Source organism: Plecotus auritus, assembly GCF_963455305.1.
Source record: "Plecotus auritus genome assembly, chromosome: 1".
NCBI lineage: Eukaryota > Metazoa > Chordata > Mammalia > Chiroptera > Vespertilionidae > Plecotus > Plecotus auritus.
Window position 1 is genome coordinate 200,122,772 of NC_137770.1, and position 18,673 is coordinate 200,141,444.

Genomic DNA, 18,673 nt, shown 5'->3' on the forward strand with positions numbered 1-18,673 from the left:
TCTAGTACATATACATTGAATGGCCAGATTATTATGATCTCTGAACGCATAATAATCTGGCCACTCAGTACATATGTATAAGAAGCCTGGTACATGAATTCGTGCATGGGTGAGGTCCGGCCAGCCTGGCCAGGGGGAGGGGACATGGGCGGCTGGCCGGCCTGTCTGCTGGTCAAACTCCTGGTCGAAGGGACAATTTGCATATTAACCTTTTATTATTTAGGATATACACTGAGTGGCCAGATTATTATGCATTCAGAGATCATAATAATCTGGCCACTCAGTGTTTATGCTAATAAATAATAAAGGAAAATATATTAATCTAATTGATATTTTATGCATAAGGAGATAAAAAGATGTAGAATAACAGGTTACATATAGTTTTTTATATTTATTTATTTTTAATAAATCTTTATTCAGATTATTACAATTGTTTCTCCTTTTTCCCCCCATAGCTCCCCTCCACCCGGTTCCCACCCCACCTTCTGCCCTTACCTCCCCCCCACTGTCCTCATCCATAGGTGTATGATTTTTGTCCAGTCTCTTCATGAACCCCCTATACCCCTTTCCCCCTGAGAATTATCAGTTCATTCCCTTTCTATGCCCCTGATTCTATTATATTCACCAGATTATTCTGTTCCTCAGGTTTTAAATTCACTTGATTTTTAGGTTCACTTGTTGGTAGATATGTATTTGTTGTTCATAATTTTTATCTTTACTTTTTTCTTCTTCCTCTTCTTTAAGAATACCTTTCAGCATTTCATATAATACTGGTTTGGTGGTGATGAACTCCTTTAGCTTTTTCTTATCTGTGAAGCTCTTTATCTGACCTTCAATTCTAAATGATAGCTTTGCTGGGGAGAGTAATCTTGGTTGTAGGTTCTTGCTATTCATCACTTTGAATATTTCTTGCCACTCCTGTCTGGCCTGCATAGTTTCTGTTGAGAAATCAGCTGACAGTCGTATGGGTGCTCCCTTGTAGGTAATTAACTGTTTTTCTCTTGCTGCTTTTAAGATTCTCTCTTTGTCTTTTGCTCTTGGCATTTTAATTGTGATGTGTCTTGGTGTGGTCCTCTTTGGATTCCTTTTGTTTGGGGTTCTGTGCGCTTCCTGGACTTGTAAGTCTATTTCTTTCACCAGGTGGGGGAAGTTTTCGGTCATTATTTCTTCAAATAGGTTTTCAGTATCTTTCTCTCTCTCTTCTTCTGGCACCCCCATAATTCTGATGTTGGTACACTTGAAGTTGTCCCAGAGTCTTCTTACACTATCTTCAACTTTTTGGATTTTTTTTTTGCTTTTTGCTTTTTCGGTTGAGTGTTTTTTGCTTCTTTATATTTCAATTCTTTGACTTGATTCTTGTATTCCTCTAGTCTGTTTTTGGGTCTCTGTATAATATTTTTTATTTCAGTCAGTGTATGTTTAATTTCTAGTTGGTCCTTTTTCATATCTTCGAGGGTCTCGTTATATTTATCGGCCTTTTCTAGGATATTCTTGAAAAGCCTTATAACCGTGGTTTTGAATTCTATATCCAGTCGTTTGTTTTCCTCCATTTCTTTCATTTGTGATCTGTTTCTTTGACGCTGCATTTTCACTGCTTCCCTGAGTTGGTAGGGTAGATTTGTGTGCTAGGTTTCCTATATGGCCCAGTGGGTCGGCCTCCCCAGTTAACCTGAGGTGGACACTCTTGGTGCACCCCTTTGTGGACTGTGTGTACAGCCTTGTTGTAGTTAAGTCTTGATTGTTGTTGGTATCACTGGGAGGAATTGACCTCCAGGCCAGTTGGCTGTAAGGATTAGCTGTGTCTACTCTGGGAGAAGTTCGGTGCTGGAGACAGCCTTATAGGATTAGACTTGCCAAATTGCAAAAGCCTCTGTGCTCAGCTTGGATGGGGTGGAGTCTCAGGGCGGAGCAAACAGTCTTGGCTTCCCGTCAGCCTTGCCCTTGCGCGCACGCGCATGCCTTCAGCCTGGCCCTTGCACGCACGCTCTGCCTTGCCCTTGCGCACACGTCAGCCTTGCCCTTGCGCGCACGCTCTGCCTTCCCCGGCTCCCGAGTCTCCACCCAAGAGTCCAGATTTCCCCCACAAGAGCGTGGGTCCCCAGGGGCTTGCCTGGAACTGGGGTTCAGTGCAGTCAGAACTGGGGCTCAGTGCGGTCGGGGCTTCCTTCCCCCTTCCGCCAGAGAAAGTCAGCCAGGCTCTCAGCCGCCCTTCCTCTCTGCGTGCAAAAAGACCCTTTGCCGTACCTCCAATTCTCTGTGAGCTTTTCTCTTTCCTTCTAGTTGTAGAATTTTCACTCAGCCAGCTTTCCTGTGGTTCTGGATGGTGTCCGTTCTGTCTTTTAGTTGTAGTTTTGAAATTGTTGTGCGAGGCAGCAGTTTAGGTGCTTACCTATGCCGCCATCTTGGTTTCTCCCCCCAGGTTACATATAGTTTAATAAGCTTGTGACATATTAGTATATACTAATATATACAAATCCATGCCAATATAAGCATATACACTATATTAATTTAATTGGGGGGTGGATATCGGCATACTAATTGGATTAGTCCTTTTTTGTTGTTTTTGTGCTTTTCCTGAGAATGAGTTATTTACATAAAATTGCCATTTTAATACTAGAAAGACAGTGGGACTTATTTAGTCTAGACAGTACATCTGTTTGAGCACCTACTATGAGCTAGTCACTGCCCTAAGAACTGAGATAAACATGATAAACATTGTCTTTGACCTGATGGAGCTTATAGTGAAGTTGGAATAGACACTAAATGAATGACCACATATATATAGTCTCCATAGACTCTATAGTTATGTTGGTGACAGAATGTTATAAAGGAAAAGAACAAATTTTTATGAGAGAATGTAAAAAGGGCATTAATGTGGTGAGGGAAAGGGTCAGAGAGGCCCTAAATGACAGGTGAACTGCCCTCCAAGGAAGAGTGGGAGTTAGCCAGATGAAAGGGAGAGGTAGGTGTTATATGTTGAGGGGCTGCATTTTCCAAGGTCTTGTTGGATTGCTCTTAGACTAGAAGGAGAAAAGAAGGTAAAGGAATTAAATTTATTTAACATTTAGCATGGTCCAGGTTATTGATTTTAGGATAGTGGCAACCCAAGGTTCTGGATTATTTATTTATTCATTAAACCAATCTGTGTCAGGTATGGGAGATGCAGAGGGAAATGAAATATGGTTGATGTTCTGGGAGAGCCCTTAGTAGAGTAGGGTAAGGAAACTTCTAAACAAGTGAAAGCAATGCAATATTCACTATTCAAATAAATTCAAATATCTAGAAGATGCTATGGAAACATCAAAATAGAAACTGAATTCTGCTGGGAGTGTCAAGGAAAACTGTGAAGGAGGTGTTGTTTGAGCTGAGTGCAGAAGGATGAATAAGCTTCCTCCTAGAAGATGAAAGCTACTTCTAGTTGGAGCCTTAGCAAATGCAAAAGCACGGATCCAGGAAAGAACTAAACATTTGACTGCAAAGATGGGAAGGAAAAGTGAAGCTGAAGAAGTAACCAGGAGTTGGATGAGACTGAACGTAATTTGCCATCCTTCTAAACTTTTATTTTATGCCTAGGAAATAGGAAGCCAGTTAAGGATTTAAGGTAAGGAAACTTGTGTTTTCTAAAGAATCAAGAGGCTATGGTACCGTGAAGGGGTAACTGGAAAGGCTGAACAAATGCAATGGCATTGGGAAATAAGGGTTCTTTCTGATAGCCAGAGAGCAGCATAATTTTCAAAATAAGGTAGAATTAAAGAAAAATACAAATATTATAACAGTATAAGAAAGAAGAAACAACATGAGTAAATTTTTTAAATCTTTTATTTTTTCCAAAGAATAAAAAGGTTCTATAAACCAATGACACAGTTAAAAGTACAATTTTAACATAGTAAATGTGATGCATCTATAATTCTTTATAACAAAATTGTCAAACCCTTAAAAGATACAACATAAGCATCTACAAATCTTAGCAGTGCTGTATATTTTTTGAAGACTAAATGAGTTTATATTCAAATAGCTCAGATATATTTTCAAAAATTTCAGAGTATAGATTAAGTTTGCCTCATTCTTAAAAATACTAAAGCAATGTATTCATAAAGAAACTAGCAATAAGGAATTTACCTATTTCCTAGCTTCTTCATCCAAAGCAACTATTTAGTGATTAAAATTATAGTACTCATAATAAAATAGTTAATAAATACAATATAAAAGTCAAAGCTTAATGAGTAAGTCATGACATTATGCCATACTAAGAAGACATCAAATGTCTAAAGTTATAGGAAAATAATATATTACTCCTTATAGAATTTAAAAATTTCAAAATTCTAAATAAGGAAATATATTCTACACTGATAGCTGTATGATGTGCCCAGCTTTCTAATGCAATATAATTGAAATAGGATCCCAGGGTAAAGAGTAAGGAAATTCTCTAATTTCAAGAACTAATACTAAATAGTTACAATTTCATGAGAAGACTGGGGATTACAGAATATTTTCATATATAGCATTCTAAAGAAAGATCATTCACCTATTAAATCTACAGCCTTTTCAATAATGTTCTAAGGAACATATTCTAGAAATAAACCAGTCACCTTGAAAGAGTAACAATCAGTGATTCTGGATTCACTATTTAGTCAATTAACAAATACTTCATTAGCATAGAAGATAAAATAGCAGCAAAATAAATAGCAGTAAATACTATGTAAAATACTTCATAAGATGAGCAGAAAGCTGCAAGGATAAACATAGGTCCTTCGTCCCATCCATCTCTCAAAGTGGGGGATTCATGAGAAAACCTCACTCATTGGAGAAAATTAGCCCTTGCTTTTTGTCTTCACTGGGTCCAGAGATCCCCAGAAAACTGCTCCGCTGAAGAACTAGGCAGTTTTTCCAAAGCACAATCCTTTCTCTTAATTTTTCTGCTTTCCACTGTTAAGAAAAAAAAAAAAGTATCATTTTAACCAAATTTCCACACTATGGTGTACTCCAACTAGTTTTCAAAACACAGAGCTTAAGATCAATAAAGAGCAAAGGGTGGACTCAAGGACTAAGCTAACAAAATATATACATCATAGTCAAGAGTTCTGGGCGACCACTTGGGCGATTACATGGAAGGCTGGTGATAAAGATTTTCCCTGAACGTTCTGGAACAACTTTCCCTTTTCTCCTGAACAACCTTTTAAAGAATGGTCTGGGATGTGGTAGCCAAACCTATGCATAGAGTAAGGACCGTGAACAGGCTGCATTCCAAGAGAAGATTAAAAACCACGAAGATCAAAGCCACAGGTACCTGTTCAAGATTTTCTGGATGATTTTCTTGACCACAGGGGCTTCTGGGTCCAGACAGACTTTGTTCCCCTTCATCAAGGTGGCTCTGCAGAAAAAAAAAAGGGGGTGGGGAGGGGAAAAAGGATGTGTCTATGAGCCACAGGAGCTGAAGACCCAGGCCAAGGTCACAGTGGACACCGTGGACACCGTGGACACCGCAGTGCACTAGGACTTACATAATTTCCACATTGGGGCACCCTGGGCCTGCGGCGACCACCTCCAGGTGACTGATCATTTTGGGATGAATCTTGTGGGTGACGGCTAAGCACACACAGCGCAGCTCGCTCACTATGGCCATGGAAGGACCAGCTGGGGCAGAAAGAGAGACACCGTTACGCGGGCAGGTTGCTGGGAAAACAACTCCCGCAAGCTTGGCCTGGGACACTTCCCTGCGCTCCCGATGCTGAAGCCGCTGCTGCAGAGGCTGGGGCACATCGCTCTGCCCCGTGCGTCCCTGGCTGTGAGCACTCACCGCTGGCCAGGGGCCCTGGCAGCATCAGCAGCAGCAGTACCAGCAGCGTGCACGGCGATCCAGAAGGGCCCGGGAGGCTGGCGGCGCGGCTTGGCAGGAGACTCATAGCGGCGAGGAGGCAGCGGCGAGAGGGCGCGGATTCTGCAAGGAGTTGATGCAGGGATTTGAAACTCCAGCGCACTGTGGAGTCCCCAAGCCCAGCGCATCCCTTATATTGGCATTCGCCCCCTCCTCCAGGCAGGAAACTCAAAGCTTTGGGATGCTGGGGAAATTCCCTGGGCCGAGGGGGCGGGGGGTAAGAGGTTTGGGGGAGGAAATGGGCAGTGAGAGTTGGGCAGGGGGGTAACTGGGAGGAGTTGCGTGCACCCCATCCGTGGAGCATGTAGTAACTTGGCCCCGCGTGGATGGAGCTGTAGCAGAGGGGCAATCCAGGGGAGATTTCATCTTTGGGGCCCGCCAGGGCTGGCGAAGACCAGCTTCTGGGGAGCAGAGTCCCTTAGGAGGTGCACCTCATCCCCATCTAAAGAGGAGGACTGGAACCAAAGTAGCAGGAGGTTTAACTTTAGAAAAATTTATCATCATCCTTAACTTGAATGTATTATCAAGAACTGTAAGCCCGGATCAGAACTGCGTGACACTGAAAGCCCTACCTCGCCTCCTTGCAGGCGGGCCATTCTAGGTTTCTCAAATTAGTTTATTTTTTTTGAACTTCAGCCAGCTTTAGAAGGCAAGATAATATGGTTTAAGTGTCTGCACTCCCAATTTAACTCAGTGGCAGGAATAGGCTGGCAAATCAAGTCTGCTTACTGGAAATCTTATACTTGTAGTTTAGCAAGCATATTGCCCTGCCAGATGATACCTTGCTTTCTGCAGTTCAGTACACTGTTGAATTGGAAGAGGTATGTTCTTCGTCTGGGGTAGGGTGAGGTGTGTGAGGGTGACAGCAAGGCCAGGGAGACCCAGCCTGCTCTAGCTATGGCTCTTCAGCCAGGTGCATACATTGACCCAGTTTGGAGAAGCTGTGGGAGGCTGATGGGTTTGAGGGGTTCATCATGAAGTTTGGTCTAGAGATTTGAATCAATTTGGCAGCAAGACAGCACCCACTCTGGCTTCACTCAAACAAGTTCATGTAAGGGAAAGGTGACTCAGACACAAACTTCTGGAACCATCTGACTTCATGATCAGTAGGGTGACCATGGCTGTTTCAGCAGGCCTGCTCTGGTCTGGAGTAAGTCCCTAAATTTGAGGGGTAAGCTAACATCCTGATTTCTCTGCCTTACCTTACTCTCTCTGTTATCTGTGGAAGTAGATGGAACACTGAAGATTTAATGGCCAAGTCTTTTACAGTTCTAAATCCATGGCATGCATAGCTATGATATTGGAATAGCACGCTGGCTTTCTTTCATGAAAGTCTTGCTGGATATACTCTCTTGGATTGTTCTCAAGACCCTGTCCTCACAGTAGTTCAGCAAAGGCAATCAGTGACTATAATGGCAATCAGAAACCAGTCATGGAACAAAATTCTTTCCCTTGTCCCTGGTGACCTTGGGGAATTTTATTAAACTCTTCTACTCATCTTCCTTGGCAGGACATCACCTCCATTGCTGATCAAGGAGGAGGTGTCATAGGTCTTTAGGACATCTAGTCTGGAAGGAAACTTAAGAAATTCTCTAGACAAGGAAGGCTGAGATGTTTGGTCTCACTTTGCGGGAAGCTGAACGGGAAGGTCTCTCTCCTGCATAGCTTCCTGATACAATCGGCATCATATCTGACTCAGCTAATGCAATCCTTCATCCTTCTGGGGAGTGGTAATCTGGAAAAATAGCCTACAGATTTATTATGTTGACTTTTTAGAGATTAGGGTGCATCTACAGACCACAGTTAAACCACACTAATGTGGATAAGACAAGACCTCAAAAATGTGACTAAAAATCATGGATGATTAAATTCAACATAACCATAGGAAATAAACCACAGTATAATAAGACTTTGTGAGGAAAAAAAAAGTTTGATGACATAGATTATTGAATTTTAATGTGTGTGAGTGTGTGCCTAGGTGAGTTCCAAATAACCTATTTTAAATATAAGAACATATGAATTAGTTTTGGCACTAAATGTTAAGATCACAGAAGGGTCTTGAGATGTTATTTCCAGTTCCTCTTGACACTCTTATAGCTATCATGCTTCACCTCATTGCCACTCTGCACAAACTTAACATGCATTGTTTGCAGAATATAAAGAAAACAATTTTATTTTAACAGCTGGCAAGCAGGTAATAGAAAATCCCCACTAAAAGTGGGCTGTTGGATTGCCCAACCTAATCAGGAAGTACTCTGTAACTTAACCTGGGTTCTCATTGAAATCATCTGGCCCATGGCCCATGTCTGGCTCTTGTCTAGGCATCTCTGATGTGGGTCTTATGCAAAGACAGATAGGATTGTGAATAATCTGAGACTCCCTGCAGTTAAGAATGACAGCACCAAGTACCATTAGGAAGCAGAGCTATTTAAAGGGAAGCCAGTTGCCTTACCTGCACTGTGTCCAGGTAATAAAGAATGGCACAGTGATATTTTTGTACCACGCTATAATAAAACAATACATAAAATGACACTGATATCTGGGGAAGCTGGAATGAATTACTGTTTGTCAAAGCAATAAGAATTTAGTCACAACACTACAGAGTAATGCAATATGAATTAAAACATTCTTAATGGTTTGCAGCTTCCAAAACATTTCATGCTCATTTGCTTTTGAGTCTCATATTGATTCTTTTTGGATGATAAGAAAAATTCTCCCATCCTCATTTTGCAGCTATGGAAAGGAAGGCCGGAGAAAGAGTTAAGAAATAGAAAATCCAGGATTGAAAGTGAAGCCACAAGAGAATCTGCCACAATAAATTTTTAATGGTTTCCAGATTACAAACCACTTTCTTCACAGTCACTGGCAAACATCCCATGGCTCTACACATCTGGTTAACCACTTTACTTGTATTGCCCAACTATCATATTTTAGGCTGTTGAAATCTTCAGTCTCTCTACTCCTGGCCTTTGAGGCCAAAGTGATGTCAAAAGTCCAAGAGACTTTCAGGTTAACCAGCCTGAAACTGTTACCTACTTTTTAAATCCCTCTCTTCCAGATTAGTGCAAAGTCTTGTCTTCTCTGCGAAGGTTTATTTTGACAAAACCAGTTGAAATATACTGCTTCTACCTTTGATCTTTGAACATGAATGTACTTGCAATAGCTATCTAATGAAGCAGAGTTTAATTGTTACTTAATTTTGCTTTTGTTTCCCTCAAGCCAACCATAAACTCTTTAGTCAGTGGTGGTATCTTATATTTCTCACATAACCTCCAATGAATTTCAAGTTCAGTATCAAGCAGTCTATAAACAGTTGATGACAGATAACAATAAAATTTTATCTTGCAGTGTCTTTAAATTACAAGTGAATCTTAAAGTTAAGGAGGAAAGAATAGGACTGTATTCTGTCCCATTGGTTTTCTCCTATGCTGGAAATTGTTTCCTGGTTATTCTTAGGGCCAGTTCAAATTATATTTTCAGTCTTTAAATCTGAACTATTAAAAAATATTCAGAAACCAGTAGAATATTTAATATTAAAAATTACAAAACTAAAGTATAAATCAAATTACATATTTTCTAGGACTTAGAGATTAGTGAAAATAAATGACCAGGGGAAATTCTGATTAAGTTATACTGTGCTGAATGTTAGCAGTGTAGAAATGTTATTCTAAATTTGTCTCTTCTAACAAATCAGAGAGGTCTTTACTTATCTGTTCAGTATATGACCTCAGTCTTTTAAAATATTTTTCTAAGTTTCCATTTTCCTTTATGTCTATTACTTTTTATATTACCTTTAAGAAATGCTATATGATTGCAGTAATTAAAGATGTAGATATATCATTATCAAAATATCAGTATAAGTGTTTATCCATAAGAGTTTAAGTGGAGGATAGAATTACTTGCTTGCACAAGAAAAGGAAAAAGACATTTGTTTACTCTTGGGTTAACTTTGTGATATCAATGTAGTCTCCTTTCACATTGGGCTTGCATTCCAATGAAGAGGCAACATTATTAAGTAATAATTTTGCTTCAAAATCACCCAGATTTACTGTGAAATGTCAGGAACATATTCCCTCCTTTTGTCCATTATCTTTTTCCCCCTGCCCATTTCAGAATAAATCTGTTTGAAAATGAAGTAAATGGATGAATCTTGATTGGGTTCAAACTGAGGTAGGCTGCAAGTAACCATGAGGTAGCTAGGTATATCTTATTCAGCTGAGCAAGCCTGCAGAAGGATTTTGTTGACAAGGGATGATACATAGAAAAAAAAGATGAGTACTAATGTTTTAAATGTTTCAGCAAGCCTTGGGTTTCTCAGAAATAGGAAGCATTCATTGCTTTCTTCAGAAATTTGGTCTGGGCTAAGCAAAAATAAATCTTTGGCAATTTCTTCTTATTTTTTAACTATAGTTTATATTCAGTATTATTCTGCACTAATTTCAGATACAGCATAGTGGTTGTACAAACATTTACTTTACAGAGTGATCCCACTGATATTTCAAATACTCAGCTGACTCCCTCCTTAGTTACTACAATATTATTGACTATATTCCCTGCGCTGTAATTAATATCTCTGTGACTATTCTTAAATAACATTTTTGAGAAGTTCTTGGTATGATTCTGCAGAGGTCCTTTATGGAAATTATACTTTTAATACTATGTTTAATAATGGTCATTTACTATACTGCTTTTGACACCATTAAACTTTATACCATTTTTTTAAAGAATAATATCCACTTCTGCATGAACTCACAATAGCTTTGTTCTCATTTAACATATATTAGAACCTCATTGATTGCTGTTTTCCTAGGAGTAATTGTGATATATTTCTATGTATGATTTATATACTTTCTAGATAATCAAAACACTTTTTATTTCCCTTGTCACTAGTTAAACAATAAGTACACACGAACATACACACCTGACCACCACCATTACCAACAATAACAACAACAATGCTATGGTCTGAATATTTGTGCACCCCCAAAATTCATATTGAAATCCTAACCTCTCATGTAAGTGTAGGAGGTGCACCCTACAAATGGGATTAATGTCTTATGAGAGAGGCCCATGTAGCTCCCTCGCCCCTTTCACCATGTGGGGACATGGCAAGAACACACCATCTGTGAATCAGGAAGTGGGCTCTCATTAGACCAGTGGTCGGCAAACTCATTAGTCAACAGAGCCAAATATCAACAGTACAACGATTGAAATTTCTTTTGGGAGCCAAATTTTTTAAACTTAAACTTCTTCTAACGCCACTTCTTCAAAACAGACTTGCCCAGGCAGTGATATTTTGTGGAAGAGCCACACTCAAGGGGCCAAAGACTTAATCTGCTAGCACCTTGATCTTTGACTTCCCAATGTTCAGAACTTCGAGAATTAAGTTTTTCTTGTTTATAAGCCACCTGGTCTATGGTACTTTGTTATATCAGTCTGAATGGATCAAGACAAACAACAACATTAACAAGACAAAGATCAAAAGAGAAAAATAGGAATAAAATATATTTTGTAGTTGATCTCTTGCCATTAATTTTTTCATAGATCTAACTATAAATTTCCACTTAATAACTTCTATGCATTTTTGAAAAATTTTCGCAAGAACTGGGAATTATTACATTAGCCCCACTGTCATTAGAGGTGTTACAATGCCAAACTAAAAGTCATAAAATCCTAGAAATTCTGGTTGATGCTGGACTATGACTACCTTGCTAACCAGTTGGAATTTTAAAGCACGGTTTCCCCAGAAGACTAAATTGACCAAACCACTTTACACAATGTTTTGCTTTGAATACTTTTGGTTTCCAAAAACTCAGCATTAGTATATCAGACTGGAAGTCATTTTTTTTTTTTTTTTGGAATATAATGTCCCTTGGGGACAGCTTTTATTTTCCTCTAATTTAAATTTGTGAACCAAACTAGTGAATGCTATGACAAAGGATTATGTCATAGAAAAGTATTGACTAATGAATGTATTAGAGATAGACCAAAGCTGGTTCTCTTACAATGAGATTTTGCACAAGTTAGTTCTTGGTAATAAAGGAAAGTTGTGAAAACTGTATATGAAATATATTCAAATAGCTTTCCATGATGACTTGATTAAGGCAAAATCCATGAAGGAAAGAACTTATAAGCTGGGACTATACGAACATTAAAATTTCTGTTCTGCAAAAGACACTGCACAGAGAATAAAATGTCAAGCCACACAGTGGGAGAAAATATTTGCAAAAGACATATCTTACAAAATACTGTCATTCCAAAATATACCAAAAAACTCAACATAAGAATATAAATGACCTGGTTAAAAAAAATAAGACCAAGACTTAATAGAGCCTCACCAAAGGAGATGTACGGATGGCATATAAGCATATGAAAGATTCTCCACATCATATGTCATCAGGGAAATGCAAATTAAAACAATGAGATACCACTGCACATCCATTAGAATGAGCAAAATCCACTACACTGACAAGATGTTGGCGAGGATATGAAACAACAAGAATTCTCATACATTGCTGTTAGAAATGCAAAATGGTACAGCCTTTGAGAAGACTGTTTTTCAGTTCCTTACAAAACTACTCAGCATATAGTCCATGCTCTTTGGTACCTATCTAAAGGAGTTGATATTATATCTACACAAAACTCTGTTTATAGCAGATTTATTTATAATTTCCAAAACTTGGAAACAGCCAAGACATCCTTCAATAGATGAATGAATAAACTGTGACACATTCAGATAATAGAATATTTTTGAGGAAATTCTGTACTGTTTTCCTTAATGGTGATACCAATTTACATTCCCACCAACAGTACATAAGGGTTCTCTTATCGTCACATCCTTGCCAACAGTTGTTAACTCGTGTCTTTTTAATAATCATTCTAACAGATGTGAAGTGATATCTTATTGTGGTTTTAACTTGCATTCCCCTGATGATTAGTGGTGTTGAGCATTTTTTTTTATGGACCTGTTGACCATTTGCATGTGTTTTTTATGTTGGGGCAGGGGGCAGAGTTTATTCATGTCTTCTTTCCATTTTTAAATCAGACAATTTGTTTGCTTGCTGCTGATTTGTATGAATTCCTCACATATTTTGAATATTAACTCCTTATCTGATATTTGGTGTGCAAATATTTTCTCCCATTCCATAGGTTCATTTTGTTGGTTATTTTTAAGTTTTATACATGAAATATTATTTAATCTGAAAAATCTTTTCAATCTTTATTTCTTTTTCTTGTCTTATTTCACTGGTTAAAGCTTCCAGCATAATGTAAGGTTGAAATAGTGAGAATGTATATAAATGTCATGTTTCCATTTCAGTAGGGGAAGCTGGTTGATAGTGCTGTTCAAAACATCTGTATATTAAGTGATAGTTTTTTTGCTTCTATCTATTACTAAGTGGTATTAAAATCTCTGTGAAGGATGATATGCCCATGATCAGTCTTGTTTCCTATAATTTAAAGCTGTATTGTTAGGCACAGACATATTTAGAAATGTTATGTTTTCTTGATAAATTGACCCTTTATCATTATAGAATGTCTACCTTTATCTCTGATATTTCTGTGTAGAAACTTCTTTTCTTAAGTCCATTTTGTCTAACATTTATAAGGCTACTCTAGGGTTTCTTGCTTTATAATTATATTTTTAATGTTTTGTACGTATGTTCTACCTTTTACACATACTGCATTTTTTTCATTTTGAATGTTGGTCTTTTCTGTTCTAAAATTTTCATTTTCTTATTAAATATGCCTCATCTATTCACTCATTATAATTACATTATCCTTTAAATTCTTGAAAATATTGATAATAGGTGCTCTAAGATCCTTGTCTGCCAATTCCAACATCTGATTCACCTGGGTTTAATTTGAATGACCTCTTTTTTCTTCTTTTTGAGTTACATTTTCCTACTTTTTCATATGCCTAGTGATATTTAGTTATATGCATAACATTGTATATGCAATCTTGTCAGGAGTTGGAATAATGGTTTCTTTTAAATTAAAGGGCAGTGACTTTTGTTCTTGAAAGTATCATATTACTGGTAGATTTTTTTTTGGTCCTGGCAGGATGAGTTATTTTTTTCTATTTGGTTTTGAATTTAATCCTAGGGTATGTTCTTTATGTATAGAGCATACATTATAAGTTTTTACATCTTACCTGAATACTGGAGCTATTCAGAAAGGTCTCTTTTCTCTTCTTATGCCTGAGCTGCAACATTCCCAGAACTATATGACCTTTGGTATCACTATCCAGCTCTCAGTCACTTACAGGCCTTATTTTCTAAGCTTCACAGAATCTCACCCTGTACTTGAATAGCCCAGTCTTTGGCCAGGAAACTGCATGAATTCTATGGAGTACTTTTTTTCCCCCAATACTCCATCCCACCATTGCAGCTCCTTCAGGAGTCCATTCTGCTTGAGTTCTATTTGGGTTCCTCCTCTTTGTAGGTTAAAGATTCCCTATGGCAGAATGTCAGAATTATTGAGGGGCTCACATCATATGTTTTCCTTCTCTCAATGATTATATTTTTCATTGCCTATTGTGCAATGCCTGAAAGCCATTACGTAATATATTTTGTTTAGTTTTTAATTGTTTTTGGCATAATGGTAAGTTTCCTAACAGTTGCTCCATCATAGCCAGGAAAGGAAGACCTAGAAAACATTTTATAAAGTGTAAAAAAGCTAAATACTGTAAAATATTACTGAGAATACTATTGTGTGTTAGTAAAGTTAAATGTGTCAGGGAGTCTTACAAAGTAACTTTATGGGTTCAGAAAGTTAATTTCATTCACTCATTTGAGGGTGTACATAAACATCAACTATTTCTCTTTTTTTGGTCCATTTTATATTTATTTATTTATTTAGGGTCCATTTTAGCTTTTTTGTCTCTCCTATCTCTGCCCCTGTTTCTAGGAGAAATGTCTCTTATCCTTGCATTAACACTGTTAACTTTAGCCCTAGCTTGTTTAGTTCAGTGGATAGAGTGTTAGCCTGTGGACTGAAGGGTCCCGGGTTTGATTCTGGTCAAGGGCACATGCCTGGGTTTGCAGGCTCCATCCTGGGGTGTGCAGGAGGCAGCCTATCAATGATTCTCTCTCATCATTGATGTTTCTATCTCTCTCTCTTTCTCTCCCTTCCTCTTTGAAAAACTAAAAACAAACAAACAAACAAAACAACACTTGTTAACTTTAGTGCTGTCACTGGCAAAAAAATTTCATTATATAGACAACTAAGCTCATTTCATTCCTTATTCCTATACATTGTGCATTGATATTACGCCACACCATCTCATGACTAAGGGTGAAGTTTGACATAGTCAGTTATTTTATGCTTACTCAGGAATTCTCAAATTATTTAACTGTCCAGGGTACAAATATTGGGTTTTACTGAAGACTGTGTTGTTGCACATGGATCTATATTAAATGACTAGTGCATTGTATGGGCTCAGCAATGACCAGTTTGGATGCTTCCTTTTATTTTTACCTTTTGAAATTTCTCCCTTCCTTTAGCTACATAGTAAATGGATCATCTAGAATCTCTTCCCCAAATAAGATATTTGTAGGCAGCCATAACTCTTAACTAAATCTCAGAAACAAACACACAAACAAAAACAAGGAACAGAGCCAGTGGCAGCATTGTTAGGGGCATTACAAATCTACAGGTGAGTGTATACATGCTTGCAGCAGCGTCAGCATTCTTCTGCCTTGGGATAAGGCAAAATTCCAGTTAGCTTGCACTTACTTTCACTGTGGTACATATTCAGGCTTCCCTTTGTAGGCTATCATTGACCCTCTAGGAAGATTTCACTTTCTGTTTTGAGGAAATTATATGTAGAAGGGACATTGAAAAATGGGTTTTCCACATGGCAAATTTTAGAAAGAGGATGAGCAAAAATTTAGATGAATAGGTAGTCATGATTACTTCTTGATGTTAAATGAATGATATGCTGAATGATGATAAAGGTAGATCTTTAATGAGACCAGAAGAAAGTACATAATTTTTCAACAAATGTGATATATAGTATTCATTTGAATGGGGATGGATGATTTGCAGATTTTAGGTTAGGTCTTATGTGATTCCCTGGGAGTGTCCATGTTGGGTAGAATCTATTGATTCTGTTGTACGGAGATTGAAGGCAAACACATTAATTAATATTTTCAAATATTATACCATTGCATAAGCTTGTCCCAATATTTCAATGATTGACTCAACTAATTCTTCAACTTTGACTTAAATGTAATGAGGTCTAATAAAATCTATCTGGGTTTATATTCAACAAGAGGCCCAGTGCACAAAATTCATGCATGGGGGGGGGTGTCCCTCAGCCCAGCCTGCACCCTCTCCAATCTGGAACCCCTCGAGGGATATACAACTGCCTGTTAAATGAACAGTTGGACATCCCCCTCACAATCCAAGACTGCTGGCTCCCAACCACTAGCCTGCCTGCCTGATCACCCCCTAATCACTCCTCTGCCAGCCTTGATCAATGCCTAACTGCTCCTCTGCCAACCCGATTGCCCCTAGCTACCTCCCCTGCCGGCCCGATTGACCCTAACTGCCCTCCCCTGCTGGCCTGGTCGCCCCTAACTGCCCTCCCCTGCCTGCCAATTGCCCCTATCTGCCCTCCCTTGCCAACATGGTCGCCCCTAACTGCCCTCCCCTGCCGGTCGATTGCCCCTAACTGCCCTCCCCTGCGGGCCTGGTCCCCCCCAACTTCCCTCCCCTGCAGGTCTGGTCACTCCCAACTGCCCTCCCCTGCTGACCTGGTCTCCCCTAACTGCCCTCCCCTGCCGGTCTGGTCACCCTTAACTGTCCTCCCCTGCAGGCCTGGTTGCCCCCAACTGCCCTCCTCTGCCAGCCAGGTCATCCCTAACTGTCTTTCCCTGCAGGCCTGATTGCCCCCAACTGCTCTCCCTTGCAGGCCTGGTCCCTCCCAACTACCCTCCCCTGCTGGCCTGATTGCCCACAACTGTCCTCCCCTGCCAGCCATCTTATAGCAGCCATCTTGTGTCCACATGGGGGCGGCCATCTTTGACCACATGGGGGCAGCCATCTTGTGTGTTGGAGTGATGGTCAATTTGCATATTACCCCTTTATTATGTAGGATGGGTATGTCTTACATTATGCTAAGTGAAAGAAACCAGACACAAAAAGCTACATATTGTATGATTCCATTTATAGAAAATCTCCAGGATAGGCAAATCCATAGGAACAAAAAGAATAGTGGTGTCTATGGGCTAGGCAAGGGAAGAATGAAGAGGGATTCATAATTCACATGAGTTCCTTTTGGGGGATGATGAAAATGTTCTAGAATTAGTGGTGATGGTTGCACAACTTTGGGAGTGTATTAAAAAACCACTGAATTGGATGCCTCAAAAGGTTGAATTTTATGGCATATGAAATACATACCAATGAAAAAAAATTTTTGGCTCTTTTATAAAACTATTAATTCAGAACTGGGAATGGGGGTTGCTAGGAATCTGTTTTAATGAGCTCTTCACAGGATTTGCGTGCATGCTATTTTTAAGAAGCACTCTTATAAACCATTAAATTATTTTAAAAAAACTAGCTGACTAGGGCTTAGAATTGCCTTTATGACCTCTTTCTCACATCAAGGATTCAGTGTATAACTTTATAAAGCTTCATAATAATGAAATATTTTTCTCAAAAATCTATAACAACAATAGTACAATAGTGGCTACCATATTTGCCAAGCAGATTTTTAAAAGTCATATGTTGATTTAGATTACAGCATCTTATATTCTCCAATTTTTTTTTTGCTGAGTCAACACCATGTAAAGGCTTTTATTTTTTCTTTATCAGTTCTTTCTCCTGTTTCCTTCAGCAATAGTTTTGCACTTTTTCTGGCCTGGTCTCTTCAAGTGCTCTCTCTCTCTCTCTCTCTCTCTCTCTCTCTCTTTCTCTCTCTCTCTCTCTGGTAGTAATTTCCTCAATTTGTGTCTCCCTATCTTTAGACTTTTCTATATTTGTGCCTGGCTTTGTCTACTTCCATTGTGCTAAGAGCTCAAGATACAGAGATAAACAGGGTGATGAATTTATAATCTAGTGGAAGAGGTCAAAATACAACAGAGAAAGAAACAAGATAAAGAGATTGCAATAGATGCTATAAAAGAGAGAGAGTAATTTCATAATTTGATAAAAAGTCACATGGACTGGTAATGCTTATAGAGTATGATGGTTATTGAAGAGGTGACATTTAAAAAAAAAAAAAAAGCAGAAGCATAAAAATGACACAGATCTGCAAAGAGCCTAAAAATGAGGTCCCCAAGCAGAAAAAACAGTAAGGGCAGAAGCCAGAAAGAGCTTGTTGTATTTTGATAAATAAAAGAAGACTGGAGAGCCCTAGCTAGTTTGTCTCAGTGAAGAGAGCATCAGCCTGTGGACTGAAGGGTCCCAAGTTCGATTCCTGTCAAGGCACATGCCAAGGTTGCTGGCTTGATCCCCAGTAGGAGGCATGCATGAGGCAGCTGATCAATGATTCTCTCTCATCATTGATGTTTCTATCTCTCTCTCCTTCTTCCTTCCTTTCTGAAATCAATAAAAATGAAAGAAAGAAAGAAGAAAGAAAGAAAGAAAGAAAGAAAGAAAGAAAGAAAGAAAGAAAGAAAGAAAGGAAGGAAGGAGACTGGCAATGGCTTATGAAAGTTCCTTGACATATGATAGGGTTACATCCTGATAAATCCAATGTAAGTTGAAAATATTGTAAAACAAAAATCCATTTAATACACCTAACCTACCGAATACCACAGATTAATTTAGCCTACCTTAAATGTGCTCAGAACA

The 18,673-nt window shown here is 38.8% G+C and overlaps 1 protein-coding gene across 1 annotated transcript; it reads right to left on the reverse strand.

Annotated features, from left to right (window-relative positions):
• Nucleotides 1-3,827: 3,827 nt before the first annotated feature.
• LOC308250569 (C-X-C motif chemokine 6-like) lies at nucleotides 3,828-5,903 on the reverse strand (the record flags this gene model as incomplete). The annotated part of the gene is made up of 4 exons (XM_080673271.1): nucleotides 3,828-4,926; nucleotides 5,288-5,371; nucleotides 5,502-5,634; nucleotides 5,798-5,903. The coding sequence occupies 4 exons, from the start codon at nucleotides 5,901-5,903 to the stop codon at nucleotides 4,908-4,910; spliced, it is 342 nt and encodes a 113-aa protein (XP_080529397.1). The 3' UTR covers nucleotides 3,828-4,907.
• Between the last annotated feature and the right edge of the window lie 12,770 nt (nucleotides 5,904-18,673).